The 20,939-nt window shown below is 40.1% G+C and overlaps 1 protein-coding gene across 1 annotated transcript in view; it reads right to left on the bottom strand.

The window, feature by feature from the left end:
- UNC13C (unc-13 homolog C) overlaps window positions 1-20,939 on the bottom strand; it is a 1,503,140-nt gene that overhangs the window by 581,392 nt on the left and 900,809 nt on the right. The window contains exon 18 of the mRNA XM_078684856.1: window positions 19,835-19,920. Coding sequence (XP_078540982.1) covers window positions 19,835-19,920 — 86 coding nt within the window. The remainder of the gene's footprint in view (window positions 1-19,834; window positions 19,921-20,939) is intronic.

The raw sequence follows: 20,939 nt of genomic DNA, 5'->3' as shown, positions 1-20,939 counted from the left end.
GCTTTGAACAACATGATTTTGAAGTTTCAGTGCATATTGTACATCGTTCACCTTCAGACTTATAACACATATATTTTCATATTCCAGTCTAAAAATATTGTAAAGGAACTTGTATTAGTTAAATGCATTAAAACATAAAGTTTTCATTACAATATGATATTAAATCCGATGCCTTGCAGAAATCTAATCGCAATCCTTTAAGGCTCTGTGCAAATCTCCCATATGTTCATTCCACAAACAGTAGCATTTTGCATTTCCACCATGCAGCTGCACGACCTGTGTAGGCTCTCTGTTGTATTTGTTTTGACATGTGTAATGATGTTTTTTGTATAAAGCCTGGCCGAACGCTATGGCCGTGATGATGTAGGAACAGTTCAACCATCACTTTTTTCTTCCCTCGCGCTGAGTGTGACAGGTATGCCTAGGCATGGGTTCAATGCTCACTGTGCCATAGGACTCAAGCCAGGCCCTACTGATAATTGCCAAACAGGCCGAAACCAGTGATTAATTAAAGCATTCACAGACCTGTTATGAGTGCGGTGAATTTACCTTCAAACTATGCTGCAAAACCTACAAAGCCCGACCATATCGAACAAGTAAAACCAAGAGGCCCAGTGGAGTATGTGACACTTGCCCAAACAATCTTATCCATCAGAAGACAATTAAATATAGAAAAGTAAAGGCACTGCACAAGGAAATACTTCTAGGATTTGGAGATCCGTCCACCCCCACATCTGGAAATATTCCTCTTTCCTGCTCTTCAGGAAGGCTCTGAAGAACCTCCTCTATAAGCAACACTTCATCTGCATGCAACACTTTGGATGAAAGACCACGCTGGCAATTCTTTGCTATGTAGCTCAATGAGCTCCTTTGCAGCTAATTCTGCTAAAAATATATATATACATACATAACTTAACAGTACTGAACTTAGGAAATGAATACAAACTCTGGTGTTGATCATGTTGATAAAATAACAAATAACAGTGTATTGCAGTAATTCAAAATATTGTGGAACAATGCTGTTCTGTTCTTTATCATTTTCCATTATTAATTTTATTGTTTGGAGAGTGTTTCAACAATTAAAAATAAGTCTGTCTTCTGAAGTAAAATCCATGGATGAAATGTATTTCAAAGTCTTTCCACCATGTTTATGGATTGCTATGTTTTGGTTTTTTATGGTAAACAGGTGCATTTCAACATTACGTTTGTGACTTTGGCCTGATTCCCGCCGCCGTTGTGAGATGCTACTGCTACGGAGGTATTCTGGAAGCGCTTTGGCTTAACTATCTTGCTCCGGGTCTGTGGTAAGACACAGAAACTGTTTGTTTTGTCTGGGGTTGCAGTAGGCATCCGGAAGGGATTCTCTATGAAGAAAACTGACCAGCAGGGAATCCTTCTTGCGCGTACATCTGTGAGCGTGAAACAGACGGCGGATGAGGAATCCTCTGAGTGTGAATGATTTCCCTTTCTTTTTCGTTTTCTGTTTATATTGGTGATTTTAAAGGAATACTCACTTGAACATGTGCGAGGCAATACACAGGAGGCTAAATGTGGCCAAGGATCTTTGACAGTCAAAACTGAGCATAACTGGAGGAGAGGCAACAGCACAAGGTAGCTCTAAAGCAGGGGTCTCCAACCTTTACGGTACTGAAAGCTACTTATGTTTAAGCTCAAGCTCAATACTATGAGGAGAAAATTAATGTGGCTGGGAAATTGCCAGAATAGTAAAACAACTATCACACTGCCCCCAGTCTGAAAGATCTGTAGAAACTGCTCCCCAGCGCTGCATGGAATTGATAGAATTTTTTTATAAAAAAATCCTAGACATATACAATGCCTTTCCACCAAGCCCGGATCGAGATAAGCCAAATACAAGATCGGGGAGTACTATGGAAGGTAAAGACAGCCTGATTGTCCTCCCTATCCTAGATTTGCACACCCTATCCAAACAATTCACGTCAGTAAAATCAGGATCACCCTGCGACCCAGCAGTTAAAGAGGTGATACTACCAGTCTTCATGGAAGTGCTCAACTCGTCCATAAGCACTGCGATAGTACCGATAACCTGGAAACACGCAATGGTCAAAGCACTTATAAAAAAGCCTAATCTCAACCCGGAGGTATGGAGCAACTACAGGCCTGTATCGCTACTCCCTTTGATGAGTAAAATCTTAGAAAAACATGTAAACAAGACCCTCACTCACTTCCTTGAGTCCCACAAGATTTTACAAAATTTTATTTGAGATGTCATCAGTGATGTCATAAGTGATGTCACTGACCATGTCATTAGTGATGTAATATGTGACATCATCAGCAGTGCATTGCGGGGGCACAAGTTATAGTTAGCTCAGCTAAGTATAACTGAAGAATTACTCTGGCTTTGTATGAGTGAAATGTCAGCCTAACTATAAAGATCTTAACTGCACAGAAAGAGCGATTAGATGAAAAGCATAAAAGATATAAGTGAGTGTATTTTTATCAGGCCATCCATCCAGTAATACCAATAAGCTACCACAGAAATAGACTAGTGACACACAGTTTATATACATGTTTTCTCGGTAGTGGATTGTAGTGTGAAGATTATAAACTAAAGGACTGGTGGAAACTTACCATACATAAGGAAACACCACATATAAGGATATTATGTTCCAATAAGGAAATTGGACTTACGCTTATAGCTATAAGGGTCTTGCTACAAATACAATTGTTTAATGGTTTTCTAATGGAGGTGATTTAAATATGTAGTAGCTAAGGGCACGAGTAGCATAGAATTAATAGATGTTGTTTAGAGTGAATTATTTGGTCTTCTTGGTTTTTAATATTTTTTATAAAGACAACATTGAATCAGAAAAATATGCTCAGTGTGATGTATACAGTTCAAGCATATATGTTTAAGTGTATTGTGGAAGTGGAACAGGCAAAGTAATGATGTATACATGTATCTTTTTTATCCTTATTATACAGGCCCTCCAGCTTATCGCGATTTCGCGATTTGCAAAAAAATCGCGAAATCGCGCGATCTCTGCAAATGCCGCGATATTTGGCATAAAGCCCGCGAAATTTGCCGTTTCCCGTTTCCGCACCCATTTTCCATTGGATTTGCGGCTTGCGGCGAGAAGAGAAGGAGCCAGGAGGTCGAGGACGTGCGAGGGAGAAAGAAGACCACGGCGGCCGAGAGAGGGAGAAGACCAGCACCACACCAGCAAGAGGGGGAGAGAGCACGAAGCGGCCGAAGACTGTTCCTCAGAGACTTCGCACCCGTCTGCCTGGACACGTAAGTGCGCCACCCTGCAGCGTCTGCTCTTGAGGGCACGCCTTTTCGTCACGTCGGCAACCTGTCCTGCCCTTCTGTGTGCGCATTTTAAAGAGCCCCGCACCCTTAACCTTTAGGATTTAAGCGATCTGAGAGAAAAGAGGATGAAGTGATCTGGTCAGGCTCATACAAAATTGCCCAAGCGAAGATACTATGATTAAATTCAGATTCAAATTGAATCTGCACACAGTGTGCATTCGATAGGCATCTGCCCAAGATAGACTTACTGTATACAATAGAAACATTTCACGGGGTAAAAACGAAGCAAGTTAATTGGACATTATATCGTATATTTTTCATGAAGATGGAATGTAGATTTAGGGCATTCTTACGTTTGGGGCATTTATTGTTACGTTTTCAATCGTGGCATAACTAGACCAAACGAAAGTTGGGCTGTCGTCGCAGATCATTAAGCAGACCCCCCAGGATATAGCGGCATGGATTGGCAAATTTAGCGGCATGAGGTATTAAAAACTGTGAGCAACCAAAAATACATGAGGTAGTAAAGGTAATAGTGACAATCGTGAGCAAACAAAATACTTGAGTAAAAATTGTGAGCAACCAAAAATGCATGAGGTAGTCTAAAGTGCACAAGAGGAGATGAAAGTGACAAGTGTGCAGTTATAAGAGAAAACAGAGTATAATTTGAGGTATAGTACTGCAATAAGTGCTAGACACTCAGGCACAGGAACAAGCGTTACGTGGGCAAGGTCAAACAGTAAGCTATCTGTGTTTGGTGTTGCAAAAACCCCAAAATAAAATGCCGCTAAATGCCGCTAAATTTCCATTTTTGTGCCGCTAAATTTTCATTTTTGTGCCGCTAAATTTGCCAATCCATGCCGCTATATCCTGGGGGGTCTGATTATAATTGTGTATATCATTTCTATGTCTGTAACAGCCCAGAATAAGTGCAGTGTGCGCGAAACATGTGTTAGCTGTATAGGAAAGTAACGACTTTACAAATCTATCTCCAAATACGTGGATTACTTTTTGGCCCCAATGGTAACAGCATTAAATTCTTACATAAAAGGCATGGGCAACTTCCAAGGAATTATGGAAAATACACACTGGCAAGATGGTTATCTCCTAGCTACAATTGATGTGTTATCTCTTTATGCTTCTATCAGCCATGAAGTAGGACTCACTGTAATTGAATATTTCCTACACCAGAAAGACATCAAATATCTGGAACATTCCGAAACGGTAACGAAGATGGTTGAAATATGTGTCAGGAATAATATCTTTTTATTTGACCGACAGTTATATTGCCAAACCAGTGAAACTGAAATTAGAGTTTCCTTCTCTCCAAGCTACGCAAACCTCACCATGGGTTTGTGGGAGAAAACTGTGGCTTGGGGAGAGGGATAGGACCAACACACAGAAAAAATCATGATGTGGCTACGGTTGTGATGTCACTGACCATGTGATGAGTGATGTAATATGTGACGTCATCAGCAGTGCATTGCGGGCACGCGAGTTATAGTTAGCTGAACTAACTATAACGGGGGAATTTCAATGGTTTTGTATGAGAGAAATGTTGAGCTAACTATAACATGGGTGAAACCTATGTTTTTTTCAGTGAATTTCTAAGGTTTTTTTAAATGCTAATTCTTAACTATAACGTGCCTGAAACCTATGTTTTTTTCAGTGTATATATATATATGCACTGAAAACTAAACACCCACTTCCTTTACAAAGAAATGGAAAGTTTGCATCTCCGCAACCTCTCTAATTTTTCACCTTTGTCATCTTCCACTCAATGAACACAACACTCCTACTTTCTACCATTCTTGCCTAAGCTTATCAATTCTTCTTCTTTAATTTAAATTCAAAGTGCAGGCCCTTTGTTCAGCCTTCTTGGTAACTACTACCCGTGAATAGCAGGGGGTAATTTGCACACTTCTGTCCTTTCTTGCGTCTTTTCTACCACACACTGCAACAGGTTTACAAGCCCCTTGCGCCACTTTTGCATCATTTTTCCCACGACCTTGTAAATCTGCCCAACTGTGTGTACTGTATGCACTAGCTTTCTTCCTTAGTTGTTGTACTAGTTTCTCTTGCTCCCACTGCGGAATCCAACACCCTATCTGTGTAATGACCTGGAAATCCAAAGATCCACTTCACTGACAATGCAGTGGGTAGTTTGCGTCTCTCCAACCTATCTTATTTTTCACGTTTTTCATCTTCCACTCAATCTACACATCATCCACACATACACACATCTAATTGCTGCATTCCTTAGCTGTGATTATCAACTATTCTTCTATTTTATATTCATATTCAAAGTGCAGCCCTTTATCGAGCCTTTCTGTTGTAACTACTGTTTCAGGAATTCTTATCACACACAGAACTGTGCATACAGACTTAGGACCTCAGTGAATTATGGTGTTCCAAAACCCACCTTACTACACAAACCCCTTACCAAACCAGCAATCAGTGACTCATTGGTTCTTCACCCTAGAGCAAAAACACCAATGACTAGTCAACCCAGAACATGCGACTTAGATTACATGAAGTAAAGTGGATAACAAAAACACTTTTTCAATATAGTCTTACACCAGTCCAAAACAAGATGTAAATAAAGATACGTGCAACTTTGAAATGTTTATTTCTAACGCCATAATCTCATGCACAGTACCTTAGAAAATACAACCAAACATATTATCAGAAACAAGGTTGTCAGCATTGTTACTATTCTATGAAATACAAATGTAAAAAGCATCCTATAATGCTAAAGGTAAACAAATTTAAAATATACCTACATTTCACTCTCCCTACCTAGCAGATTAGTTTATAACTACAGAAAGTCTCATAGGATTACATGGGCAGACCCATACCTCTGCTACTCAGCAGTAGGGATCGCATTAAGTACTCCACAAACTGTCAAGATACGAATGTTCTCCAACTGTGTGTAACTTTGCCTCCACACTGGATTATGAAACGTGCAAGTATCAGAGGTGGCCACAGCTCCATATGTATTATGGCTCGAACGTGTGTGAATAACAGATACAGTATTCAAGATAACCTTGATGTTCCATGCTCTCACTATACACACAAAACTAGCGAGGCAGTTTACAAATCTAGCATACCAAATTATTGTCATATAAAGCAAAATATTCAGCCTTCTCTAAACAATATCACAAGTACGTGTCGTGTGCAAAGCAGAGCAGGAAAGCAAAAATAGCGAATAAGATTCTAATAAACCCATGCTAACCTAACAGGGTGTGAGGTGAGGTCTTGATCAAAGCACGTGATATAAACGTTTTCGAGAAACGCAGAGTCCAAGCCTAAAAAGCAGAGTCAAGTTCACATTTCCAAAAAAAAGTTATTAGCTTTTTGATAGAAACCAGTAAATAAATAATAAAGAATATGTAGAAAAATCAAAGAGTCTTAATCCAACAGCGTGTAAGCACAGTATGTAGCAACAGCCTCCAACAGGAAGTCATTGTTTTCATCTGAAAACATTTCAGCCATCCAATTCAATAGTGGGATTGAACTACCATGTTCCTCAATGACCGGAGCCTCTATCACCATCGGAGGAAAACTCGGGTCATCTGCAATGTAACTGCGTGCCAAGAACCCAAGCGCCAATGCAAAAATATTAGGCATGGGCGTAAAATCCGTTCCGCTCGCGGATTTTGCGGATTTTCGGTAAATTCTCAATCCGCGAACTCTCGCGAAATTGCCGAAAATTCGTAAAATCCGTGCGAAGCGGATTTTTTGCTTGGTCGCACTTGCCAACTAGAGTACTATACAATTTCGCAGGAGTAAATACTTGCGAACACGTAGATGCGGCGGGCAGCGACAATCTCGCAATTGCGAGATTGCAAAATTTGCAATTTCGCACAAGAAATCCACCAGCAGGCAGCATAAACCTTGAAAATTATGATTTTTATCAGAATAACTCCTCAGGTTGACATTTGCCTGCACTTTTTCTTTGCAAGGAGTCCATTTTGGGGGGTGGGGGTGGGAGGAAGGAAGTGCCCCACAGTCTCCAGCTTCCTGTTCCTGTCCACCAGGCTCCTCCCAGTGCTTTCTTCATGTGCTGGTCACTTTGATTTGGATCTTGACCTGGAAGGATTACTTTTGTGGATGCTGCTGGATATTTGGATTTTTGCAAAACTGAAAGCACTCAGCAGGCCAAAAGTTCAATCTTATCATTAGTAACCATTCCCTGTAGTGCTTCCTAAGGGGCCCCTTCAGAGTTCATTTGCCTACTTGCAACTATTCTATGACCCTGCTCTGACCCTCACAGCAGGCTCAGAGAATAGCTACAAGTATACAACAAAGGTCCTGTTAAAAAAATTACACTGCAACAGAAAGCAATTACAGACAAAACTGAAAGCACTCAGCAGGTGCAAAAGTTCAATCTTATCATTAGTAACCATTCCCTGTAGTGCTTCCTGAGGGGGCCCTTCAGAGTTCAGCAAATTACAGATAAGGAAGCAGGTGCCAGCCAGACTGGAAGTTTAAATTCAGTGACACATTAATCAACCCCAAATTAATTCATGTCAGTTGAAGCAGGGCAGGTGTGCTTGCTTTTTTTCACCCCCATAATCTACAGTGATAAACCAACCAGAGGGTGGCAGTGATGTACCAGAGGGTGGCATGTGTGTACCAGAGGGTGGCAGTGGTGAAACAGAGGGTGCTGTGAACCTGTGATGATGAACCAGATGTAGAAACAACATAGTCGCGGCCGTTGCGAGCCGACAAGTAAGTTCGCAATTGCGAACTGTTACAGAACCCTCGCGAACAGGCAGAAATCCTTGCGAACACAAAAAAAAATAAAAAAATCCGCAAATTCGCGAGAGTTCGCGGATTTTGCGGATTGCGAATCCGTAAATACGCAAGTTCGCGGATTGCCAATTCGTAAAATCCGCCCATGCTTAAAAAATATTCCAACGTCCCATTATTCCATGTGTCGCTGCTAAGGCCATAATCCCACCACCAGAACTGAGCACGTCATGAACCAGTAAGGGGCTCATCAGCTGGTCATAATCCGCGTTGGGAGACACCGTACTGCAGAGACACAAATCCAGGGCCCAGTCGAAATCACAGCTCAGGCAATGGAAGACAGGTTGAACGCATGTGAAAAAGGAGAATTGAAACGATAATCCATAAGCTGCACAAAACGTTGCAAGAGGCAGTGCTCCATAGTAACCAATCATTCGGTTGCGAAGCAGCAACAGCCGGGACATATTATCGTCTGCTGCAGGATGTGCATCCATATTTATGTAAACAAATTAATAAAAGCACACCGGCTACTAATGCGAGTATTAAGCGCAAACCACCAAAGATGCTGGAAAAAATCGAATGAAAAAATCCCGAAAAGACCCCAAATATACTTTCTACAGAAGTCATAAAGCCACTGCTTCTAACTTTAAAAAAGTAAGGTAACCCCGTAGTCAAGGACACATTAAAGATACTCTAAATTAACTCCCCAAAATTCAAGAGCACGCCTGTATTTAATAAATCATGCACTTCTGTGCGGGTGTTTGCTACATGAAGGACAAATGTTTCTGTACCAGATATAAGAGCGACGACTTTTTGAGACAAAAGCGCTCTTATACCACTCATTTGCTTGACTCTGCTTTCAAGGTCGAAATCGACAGCCAGATGGAAACATCCAGCTTCCCATGCAGAGGAGTTAACACAACTCTTTTTTTTATCAAACCACACGCTCCGTTACCGTAATCATGTAAGTGATTCCTGCTAACATTGCACAACAATCTCCATTATTTCAAAGTAAATAACTCCCGTTTCCAGTAAAGTGAACGTTGTTATGATAGCAGGTGTCGGACTACCTTTCAAAACTCAGTCCAAATTAGGCGCATCTTGTATACAAGAGCCATGCAATTGTATGTGTCTACAAATTAAAGAGTGATCTGGTACAATTGTGCAATCCTCGCCATTCACATAGACTTCTTTTCCCTCCCTCAGACACCTATATGTAAATGGTAATAACCAAGCTTCATGAAGATAAGCGCTACCTAAACATCCATATCTGCCTAGAGCATAGTATTTCATGCAAACCTCAAACTTAACCAGGTTAAAAAATAGCGTTATGATACTGTGGATAAGCCACACACCTGAATTGGATCTCCAATGAGTGACCACTTCTAACCATTCTCATAGAGCGCCCTGTGCTCTGATTTGACAGTGAGAGAGTAATCACACCATAGTTTGCACTGCTAATCATTCTCAGCATACGCTATGAATACCCTTTGACTCTACACGTCGCATCAAAGCTTCCGTGTGACGTCATGTACGGCGCCGCATTAAAAAAAGACGCAAATGTTTTTAATTGTTTAAAAACATATATTCAGTTTTAAAAATCCTATATCACTTCTATATTGTATGAGTGCAGCTACGTGCCCCTCCGCCTGGTACCCTAGACTCCACCATGCCCAGACCCGGTTCATAGGCACGCGTGATCGTCACCACAAAACCATTAGCATGCATATCGCTTTTCCACACATGCTTTTACAACTATTATGCATTTACCACACATGATAAATGCATAATCTTAATAATTTTTGTTGACCAACACGTGTTGTAATGCCTGTGCCTTACGTCCTTCAAATTAGTATCTAGCTATACGTGTGACCAAGTCTGATAAGATCGGAGACCAAGGACAAACACTGTGGTATCTGTGGCACGAAATCTCATCGATCACAGAGAAAATATGCACAGGGTAAAATGAAAGTAACAGGTATAATAAAAATAAAGGAGAAAAACTACTAAAAGGGCGGTAGGACGGAGTATGCAATCAACGTTTGGCGCCTTGACACTACATTTCAAATAAATATACATACAATATGTTTATTAATATAGTACAAAGGTACCGGATGACACACATGACCCGGGAAAAGAAAGCGGCAAATTTAATACCTAAAATCAATAGAGGTTTGCTTTGCGAACTTGAAGAAAAAGAAAAAAATTGCACTTGCAAACAACCTGCGCATGCGTAGAGATAACAACTGATGCAGGAAAAAAAAACGGAAAGTTTTACATTCTGTCATAGAAATATAGCTCCAAAAATAGCCCCCGCAATTTGCCCCCCCGGGACCTAATAAACAAAATGGACTTGTAGTTTTTTTCACCTTTTCCACCGCGTACAAGTACTGCACGAGTACCCTGCCATTTTTTATTTTATTTAAAATAAAAATTGAGCCTAAAGATCCATGTACCATCCCCCTGACCAAGACTATAGGGTCAGAATGTTTCTACCCTGCCCCCTTTCCTTATTTCTCAACTTTGTTTTACTGTTTTCATGTGACTCGGCTCTCGCGACAAACAAGATGGCTACCAACATTTCCTGTTTTGGAGTATTGACAACCAATCAGCATGCAGCTCTTGCTTGTAATTGTACGTATTTCCATAAGCGTACGCCACGATTTTCCTTTAAAAAAATAAAAATAAAAAATAGAGCCTAAACATCCATGTAAGACCCCCTGAGCAAGCCTAGAGGGTCAGAATGTTTGTAGCTTACCCCCTTCCCTTATTTCTCAACTTTGCTTTACTGTTTTCTTGTGACTCGGTTCTAGCGCGGCACAAGATGTCCGTCAACACTTCCTGGTTTCGAGTGTTGACAGACAGTTCACAGGCAATCAGCATGCAGCTCGCACTCGTAATTGAACAGATTTTGGTACGCGTGCTGAACTCCGTCTCTAGATATTGCTATGATTTTACTTGCAATTTTCTCAGAAACTACTGAACAGATTTACACCATTTAACAAAAAGCACAATCTGCGAACAGAACTCTACCTCTCTGCCAAATTTAGTGCAATTCCGTTCAGCCGTTCGGGCTGTAGCCCTGGCTAAAAGTCCCTATGGAAAATTGCATGGCGAAAACATGTTTTGGGACCCCCCTTTTTTCTCGGCCCCCACTAGACGAATCACCCCAAAACTTACAGGAAAGGAGCAGAACCAAGCAGGCCAATTTCTTGGAGAAATTCACGAAGATTCGTCCACCGGTGCCAAAGTTATTTCAAATAGAATGTTGTGATTTCCTATGGAAACTAGGTCCTAACTATAACTACCTACTGGCGACCGCCAGTAGGTAATATATCCAAGTTTGGCCCAGGGTCGGGCTTCCAAGCGCTCTTGTGGCGGTGCATGTTGAGTGCAGCAGAACCTTGCTGCCAGTCATAAATTCCGTTTGTCCACTTTTTTTCAAATAACGACCATTGCTTGAAGCAATGGTCTTTATTTGAAAAAAAGTGACGGGAGTGCGCGAGAAAACTGCTTGGGCAAACGGAATATAGATATATATATATATATTTATATATATATATATATATACATATGTATATATATAAATATACAGCATGTAAGAAGCCATCTATCTAAGAAGGATTATCACTTACAAAACATAATGTATCAAATTGGTCGAATGGGTAATGAGTGACGCTTTTCCACTCCCTCAACAATGGTAATAGCATATTAAACTCAGTGGCTCTGTGTGTATGGTTAATGCCATAATGTCTTTTCATGTCTTTTCATGTGCAGGTATATAATGATACCAGAGTGCAGGTTGTTAACAGAATGAAAACAACTAAGCTTAGTCTGTATGAGACCCGCTGTCAAATAATTGTAGAATGGAATCTGTGAGATACCAAGAATTTTTAGGCAGAACTAGAGTGTCGCTGGTGTTGACAGTGCTCTATACAGGAGCTGCTTTCCACCTAAATTTGAGAACTACCCAGAACTACCCAGAATTCTCTGCTTCTTTTTTGCATAATTCTTTTCACTCTGTGCCTGAAAGGGTATTCTTTTGCCTTGTACTGAGTGCTCCCTTGTGTCTGGACGAAGCTATACCTCTCTGAAGAGCTCTATTTAGAGTGAAACACTGTGTCGGGGTAGCCTTTGCTCATTTCAGGTTGGCTTGGTTGGTATTTTACCAATTCAAGGCTGTAATATTGTGCCTGGAGTGGTAGATGGCTTTTGTCATTTTACAGCTCAGCAAGGACAGCACTGTGCTAGTCCTATGCTTAAAGACTTTGCTGTAGATATGGAAAAAGGGATGTATGACGGTTCAACGCGTACCGTTACAACGCGTCCCTTTACGACGCAGTTTTAACAACGCAAGTCGTTACAACGACTTGCGTTGGGGGGCGCTGATAGTGAATAGTTTAATTTACTATTCCAACACCAGTCCCCGTGGATAGTAGGGAAGGTGTTGGGTAGTAAATTAAACTATCCCCTATCCTAGAGCACCCTCCAGCGAAAGTCGTTGTAACAACTTTCGTTGTTAAAACTGCATCGTAATGGTACCGTGTTGTAGAGGTTCCGTTGTAAAGGATGTTTCCCTGGCAAAAGACATAGTCCTTTTCTATCTCGGCGTGGATGGCACTGTGGTAATCCTTTGCTTAAAGACTTTGATAGAAAAGCAGACATTTGAGGTAAGCAGATCTAGAGTGTCGCTGGGGTTGAGAGTTGTCTCAACCCCAGCGACAGGAGCTGCTTTCCACCTAAACTTGAGAACTACCCAGAGTTCTCTGCTTCTTTTTTGCATAATTTATTTATCAGTGTATGCCTGAAGAGGTATATTTTGGCTTGTACTGGGTGCTCCCTTGTGTCTGGACAAAGCTATAGCTCTCTGAAGAGCTCTGGTTAGAGCAAAACACTGTGTAAGGGGTTGCTTTTGCTCATTTCAGGTTGGCTTGGTTGGTATTTTACCAATTCAAGGTTGTAATACTGTACCTGGAGTGGTAGATGGCCTTTGTCATTTTGCAGCTCGGCAAGGGCAGCACTGTGCTAGTCCTGTGCTTAAAGACTTTACTGTAGAAATGGCAAAAGACTTTGTCCTTGTCTATCTCGGCATGGATGGCACTGTGCTAATGCGATGCTTAAAGACTTTGATAGAAAAGTAGACATATGAGGTGAGCAGATCTAGAGTGTCGCTGGTGTTGAGAGTGCTCTATACAGGAGCTGCTTTCCAACTAAACTTGAGAACTACCCAGAGTTCTCTGCTTCTTTTTTGCATATATATATATATATTTTATTTCTTTTTTAAATGTTAATATGCAAATCTGAAGTAATGATGAGTCCACATAGCCGAATTAAACAAAGCAGAAACATATCGGCAGAGCTAAAAACAATCTGAAGTCCCTGCAGTAGGATTGGTGTACTGCTATAATTAAGTTAGGAACATAGAAAGGTAACTAGAGATCAAGCAAATAAATCCAGGTGCTCCTTTTCTGACTCACATCAAGCTAAAGTCATTAATGTGTTATTGTAAGCTCATTTGCTTTCTAAGTCATTCTTTTAAAACATTGCCAACTGCATTCCCATGAAAACTTAAAAAGAACTAATTGCATCTTTTCTTGTGCAACATGGTGCTGAATTTAGAAATGCTGACCTAGTAAATCAACAGCTTATGTGCTATTGAGTAGCACACACTATTTAGAGAAAATTGATTAGCAAAGATAAAATTATCTATTAGCACTGCCGAGTGTTTGTAGTACAGCAACCCTAAATATGCAAATCTCTTTTGCATGACCAATGAAATGACAATTTTATATTTACAATGAGAAGTTATGCTGAAATTAACTTCAGTTTCAGATCTACAAACTTAAAAAAATATTTCACTCTGTTCTGAGGGGATGGGTCCTCGTGCGAGAACTACTTAAGAGGCACGCCTGCCCACCACCTCAATCAAACCTGCTCCGCCAAAACAGAAGGCTTGTGCCAATGTCCTTGAGTGTTTTTACACCACTTAATGATTACTGGCTGCTCAAAACCTCCAAAGACATGTTTGAAATCCACTCTGTGCTGTGATTTCCAACTCATTTTCCCAGCCACTGACCGTTATTGGCTTTTTAGAGAACGTAAAATAGTTCGTCTGTAGCACTATTTTGCATACTCTAGCACATCCTTGTGAATTGGCCCTCAATCTAGGATATTTGTATATGATTAGTATAAAATTAAGGGCTTTGACTAATAAGGAGTTGTGAGCCTAATTCCTAGAGCTTTGTAAGAATATGTAAACGAGTACTCATGAGGTACGACTTCCCATACTCATAAATGCGTTTGTGAATTGACACTGTAGTGCTCCCCAAAGATTCCAAGTTACCCCAAATATCCGCTCATTTTAATCAAATTACAACAACAGTTCAACTTGCAGTCAGAACCTCAACATTGCCTCCCTTCCATTAGCAACAGTGCAGAATATCACATCATTCACTATGCATATGAATTAAGAGCTCTCTCTATGGACTGTTCTAGATTGCCTGGCATGAGGTATGCACGTAACAGGTAGCAGATATTGGTTCACTAGCAAATAAACGTCCATTGCTGTAGAAAGATACACTGTCTGATCTGAAAGTTAACATTGGAGAGGTGTGTAACAATCATTCTATTGAAATAAGTTAATGCTGCAAAAAATTTATACATAAGCTTACTTAACTACACAGCTTAAATTCAAAAAGGAAACAGTGGTTGTAGTTTACAATCTGAAAGCTGAGACAGTTGCATTTGTGGTGAACCTGGTGAAAGTGGCATAACAAGTTAGAGGGAATTCGTTTACAAGTCACCATGAAAATATTAGCATTCAGGGTTGTATGTCTTCATATAAAATACCACAACATTGAGTTACCTATACTCAGAGGTCACTACATCAACCATACTATGATATAGTTAGACACTACATCAACACTGATAATTTGGAATTTTCTCTTCAGTGACTTTAACCCTATACACAATGCTACAACTAATCCTTTTCATGACGTTGAGTTTAACTGTAAATGTAATAGTAATTCCAACATTAGCATACCCCTCTCTATCCATAGCTCTAAATTTAAAACGTACCCTGAACCTAACGCTGAATTTTAATCAGCTCTAATATTAATAATATCACTTAATCTCCCTGTGCCTAAAATGAAAGTGTGTCCTCATGTAACGTAACTGGTGCTATGTAAAGTGCTCTGATACCTGATTTGGTTCGGGTCTAGTTCGCGCTATATAAAACTCTGCCAAAAAAAAAAAATAATAATAATCTTAGCACTACACCTTAACATTAGCCTACCCTATCTCAAATTTATTTTAACCCTAAACCCAACCATAAGTCTAACCATAAACCTTAACTTAAACTTGCTGCACCCAGAAACTGACCATAAACATCACCATGAACATTACCAGAACTCCAATCACAAACATTACCCAACACAACCCTAACACAAACCCATAAAGTCATGCTCTCAATTATGATATTTTTTGTATTGCTAAGTATCAATGCATTACCTTCCATGTAATGGTATCTCGATGCAGTGATTTTGAAGTTTCAACAGTCAACTATTTGGAGGAGTACACCCAGCGCTATGGAAGAACCACATCTTGGTTTGCATTTTTTTAAATACTATTAGAACATTAGAATGTTAAGAACTCCATTGCAGACAATGGAATGCTCTGGGCTTCTACTGGCTGGCAGAAGCCGGCACAGCAATATTATAATGTTGTTTTTCATTCACAGCTGCTGCTGTTAAGAAAAGCCTCCGTGGCCTAAGGGGATTTAACTCCGCTCGGAGTCTAAGAGGCCTTTGTTATCACCAATTAGAACATTCTGCCCACTGGGGCGGAATGTTTTATTAGTCTTAGAGCCCTCCTATTGGGCTCTCCCGGCCTTTAAAGGCCTGCTCCCTTACTGGAGAAAGGCTTTAATGCCCGGTAGAGCCCACTAGGCCGGGCTCTAGCGCTATAATATATTGCATGATATCAAGATAACTTCGATCTCCTGTTTATTCAGATTTTAAAGCTGTGTAATGCATGGAATTTAGCCCGGCTGAAAACCCACGTGCACATACTTCTAGAAGGTCTTACAAATTCACACATTGTATTACATGATTGGTCTCCAGAAAGTGTATTGAAGAATACTGCAGCAGATGAAAAAATATTATTTGGATTCTGGCTAACATCTGTCTCCCACTGCAGAGACTCTGTGACATGTAGAGTTTTCTGAACATCTATAGCAAAGGAAATGCAACTGGAATTCTTAAATCCTATATAAATAGATTAGTGGCATTTTTCTTTTTATTTTATATATTTAACCCACTGCCAAGTTTGTATACTTTTAAACCTTTTTCATGTTAATAGTTACTTTAACCTTTTACTTTTTACTCACACATGGTGTGAACATCTAAGTTATTTATTTCTGAACTAGAGGCTCATACGCTGCTCCAAGCAGGTTAGCCAAGGCAATCCTCATTTAGACCTCATGGCCAGATCACAAAGCATTTCAAACTGGTGCTGATTGTGCCCTTGGTAAAAGGTAAGACAGTGCTTAGTCAAATACCTTTTAGCACCATGTTATTAAAGCAGATTTTTGGAGGTGATAATATGGGACACAAATGTGCATAATTGTTGTGTGGTTGTGCTGGTAAAGCACTCTGTTGTTTTTACTGCTGCTCGGTTTGGTGCTGCATTACTGCAATGGTAAGTTGTGTTGTATTGTAGTTGTTGTATTGTGGGATGTTTTGACTTTTTGATTGTGTTATGTGTTGCTTTGTGTATGTTAATGTGTTATGTTCTGTTTACTTTGTCTGTGCTAACAAATGATGCTACATTTCCAGCCAAAAGCAGCAAACAACTTGAAAGTTCTTGTGACAAACAACAATTTACTAGTGACTAAGCTGCAAAAATAACACTTCTCCAGCTCTTCAGCTACTTATGATACATCCAAACCGAACTGTGGTAGATACTGTATGCTAACTTAATACCCCAATGCTCACTTTATATGATACAACCCCAAGCCACAAGGAGCTTTTATCTTTGGGCACTGTAGGAGCACATCATTAGCATAAGTTCTCTTTCCCACAGAACAGCATGCATATTGTCAACAGCAAGTCTATGTTGATTGCACAAGATCATGACAACAACTGACTTCTTTGTCATCTGACTGATTCAACATTCCAACTTGTCTTTTCATATTTAGCCAATGCTAACCTCACTGTATTGCTTTTACAACATGAAGGTCGCCACCCTTTCTTGTGGATTAGTCTGGTATGGTCATTGTTCTGGCTCGACTGTGCGCAAAACACAAAAAGTAAATATTTATAGCCTTTTTCTGTTCTTGCTTGGGAGCCACTTGCTGGAACACATATTCAATACTGATGTTTTGCTATATTTAACATCATAAAACATGTATCTATCTTTCTAACAACATTTCCAAAATATGAGATTTCTTAGAAGAATATATGACAATGTTGTGATAAGTATTATTAATTCACTGAATGGTATTAAACAGTATTTATTTAAGCATAATATTATTTATATGGCACCTTTAAGATTGGGTTTACAGCATGGCTGTCAATTAAATATTTTCCTTTCAGTATACTTGAAGTGGGCTTTGCTTCCGTCCTTCTCAACCACTGGCTTTGTTTCCACCAGCATCTTTCAGTCATTGACATGAAACTTTGTCAATGCCATATTGGTTTTGGCAAGTGGGTTGTTTTATCTACATCTGCTACTGGCTCCCACCTCCCTCTGTGTCTCGCTCTCTGCTTCATGCCACCGACCACGCACACTTGTTCCCCTGTAGTGGTCTAGTCCCACATGTTCTGGTGTCATAAGTAGACGCTGTAGACGTGGCCAGGTATAAGCAGAAGTAGTTTATTAAGTTCTTTAGATGTAGATATAATTAGCCATGCCACCGACCACGCACACTTGTTCCCCCCTTTGGACTTTTCTACTTTACCCTGTGAGATAATTGCTGCCCTGCTTGCCATCTCCTCTCATTACGTCCTCTTGTCCCTTTGCCTTTCCCTTCATACTCCATATTTGCCCTGGCCGCCGCCATTTTATTACTTCCTCGTGCCCCTTTGCCTTTCCCTGCTTACTTTATATTACCCTGGGCTGCCACCCTCTCATTACTTCCTCCACATCCCCTTCATCTGTCACCTGTGTTCTTGTTTCGTAAGGCCACGCTTCCTTCCCGGTACTGCCAAGTTGTAGTGTTTTGTTCCGAAAAGTATTTTTTGTTCTGGTGCCGTATCTGGTTTTGCTATGATGTTTCACTTTTTTTTTTATTAATAAGTTGCATTCGGTTGCGTTCTGTAATTACTTTGGATATGTCAACAAATATTGCAATTTCTTCAGCCCAAAGGGGTAAATCCCTTTGAAATTCAAACAGCCATTCACCAAAGTGGAGTAGCGATGAAATAACACTGCTGAAACTCTTCGACTAGTTTAACTTAAAAAACACGGAGTAGTGAACATATCTTATCCTTTTTAGTGTTTACCTTTCGTGATAGGGCCCTTCAGGTCAAAAGGAGCAACCTGAACTGTCAAGAATCTTACAGTGGAAAGGGAAAAGTGCAGCATAGAGAAATATGCTTCATGCACTAAACTGGGTAATTCACTGTAGATGATAAGCACGAAGTGGGACAAAAATAAGGGCGGCAGGTAGAGGTCGTTAAAGTAATTCAAACCTTCAAAAGCAGTACCATCATAGCACGCAAAAACGTATAATATAATCTCCCACATATTTTATCCTTATTTTTTCATCGACTTGGAAGGGAAAAGGGTAATTATAGTTTCTATAGGAATATTTTCTACTTGTTGAATAAATCCAACCATGTGACTGCATGCTACTAAAGCAGAATAGATATGCATATTAACCTTCCATAATGATTGTTGCTGTGCCTACACATAATCATTTTTCAATGACAGTTTTGTTTTATCTTAAAGCGTGACATTTCAACTGGATTGATTCTCAAATATGAAGGCAATACAAATAATCATCATCATAATCATGATATTAATTGTAATCATGATAAACCTGTAAATAACTCACTGGTGCAGCAACATCAGGCCTTGGGCAAAAAAGCAGCTCAAGGTCAGCAAGCAGGGCAGTCCTTCTTCCTGGCAGAGTCCACAGGCCAGACATGAGCTAAAGAGTTTGGTCTGAGGGTCCACTACTTATGTCTGGTGCCCACCTTAAAGTGGGAGAAGCTTTGAAAGCTCTCCCCCTACATCATGTTTAGAACTTCCTGCCTCCCTGCCCTGGCCCCACCTTGTCTGGGGCACAAACGAATAGTGTGAAACCCTCTTTAAGTGTGCTGAGTCAGAGGCTTTGTGATGTACAAATGTGGCTGGTGACACATCCGTCACTCTATCAAGACAGAGTTGCCCTCCCTGGCAACACCTATTCCCCCTTTGTCTTACTGTCTGGGAGCAATACACAAAAAGACCAACTGACAACTATATCTAGTCATGTGGCCCAGGGTACAGGCTACATGTACCAAATGGCTGTGACATGTCTGGACTTCTTAAAAACATAATTCTCTCACATTAAATTAGTTCAAGTCAGTAGTTTGGTTAATGATTTACAAAGACGTATTTCACCAAATTCCCTTCCTCAGAGATGCTGTACAATACTTTATGGACATTCTAATAATCATAAAGGCCTCGCATCAAACGCAAGTGAACATTCGGGAACGGTAATCGCTCAAGACATTTCATACTTCCTTAAAGGGATTTGGGTGAGCTATTTTGTTTATTAAACGTAATGGTTACACTAATTACCTTCCAAGGCGTACTTCATATCCAGGGCAAACAGATTCCACATGACTTCAGCACTTACTTTTCCCATGTTCAGTTCTTGAGGGAACCTAAAATCAACAATAGTACAATCATTTATGTGTTAGATTCGCAATCTAATACTATTTTTTAGTGCATTGTCATAAAAGTTTATAATTAATCTTTGCAATAGAAAAGCTGTATATAAGATAAAGCAATTTCATGTTGGCAAGCATGTATCAAACGTTGTTGTTTATTACACAATGCTCCAATCAAAACACAAATCCCACAGTGTGATATTTTACTATGAGAAGCCCATTACGAGTTGCGCCATGAATGGGGCCAAGGAATACTGAGGCTGTAATTACTGTTTCTAGTTAGTAATTTCACTCTTACATCATGCAATTACACGTTTTTTGACCTATAATGGGTATTAACATGTTATATTTAACCAAGGGACGACAGGCTATATTAATGGAAGTTTGCTTTTCTGTGTGAGGGAGGGGCACATGTTTGTCTTACTGCAGAGGACAGCATTCTGCTGCAAGTGCTCAGTCAAATTAAGTTCATAGCAGTTCAGTCTTACAGAGATTTCAAATTAGCATACAATTTTGATTTTGTCCTTATGAATTATTTGTGAGTGTTCCCGGCACTTGCGTTCGTGCACCAAGGGACTCCCCACACATTTTCTGTCTGTGCTTTGGGCAGCAGGTGAAACAAGGATTTACAAACTGGAAAGCTGTGAAGGCGTGTGGTGTTGGTGATGCTTCTGCAGATAGCTTGAGCCCAGTTACTATTACATTTTGTAGATGTGGGAAGTTGGGTTACTGTTGAGGGAGGTAAAATCCTACTCAAGCAGCAACCACAATTGTTGTCAGGGTGAAACACAAGGAAGCCCCAAAGCCCCTCTGACAGCTTGGCACAAAAGCCGGCTTAACTTAGAGGCAATGTGAGAAGTATTTATGCAGCACACAAGGAGTAATAAAATAAAAACACATCGCAAAAAAACCTGACTAATTTAGAAAAGTAGAGTTACATTTTCAAAAATGTTGACACCAATATGACAAAAATCCAATTACTGGAACCAGAGTTATGACATTTTTAAGAGGTT

Source organism: Lissotriton helveticus, chromosome 3_2 (assembly GCF_964261635.1).
Source record: "Lissotriton helveticus chromosome 3_2, aLisHel1.1, whole genome shotgun sequence".
Classification (NCBI taxonomy): domain Eukaryota; kingdom Metazoa; phylum Chordata; class Amphibia; order Caudata; family Salamandridae; genus Lissotriton; species Lissotriton helveticus.
Note: the sequence above shows the minus strand (reverse complement) of the source record. Positions and strands in the feature narration are given on the sequence as shown.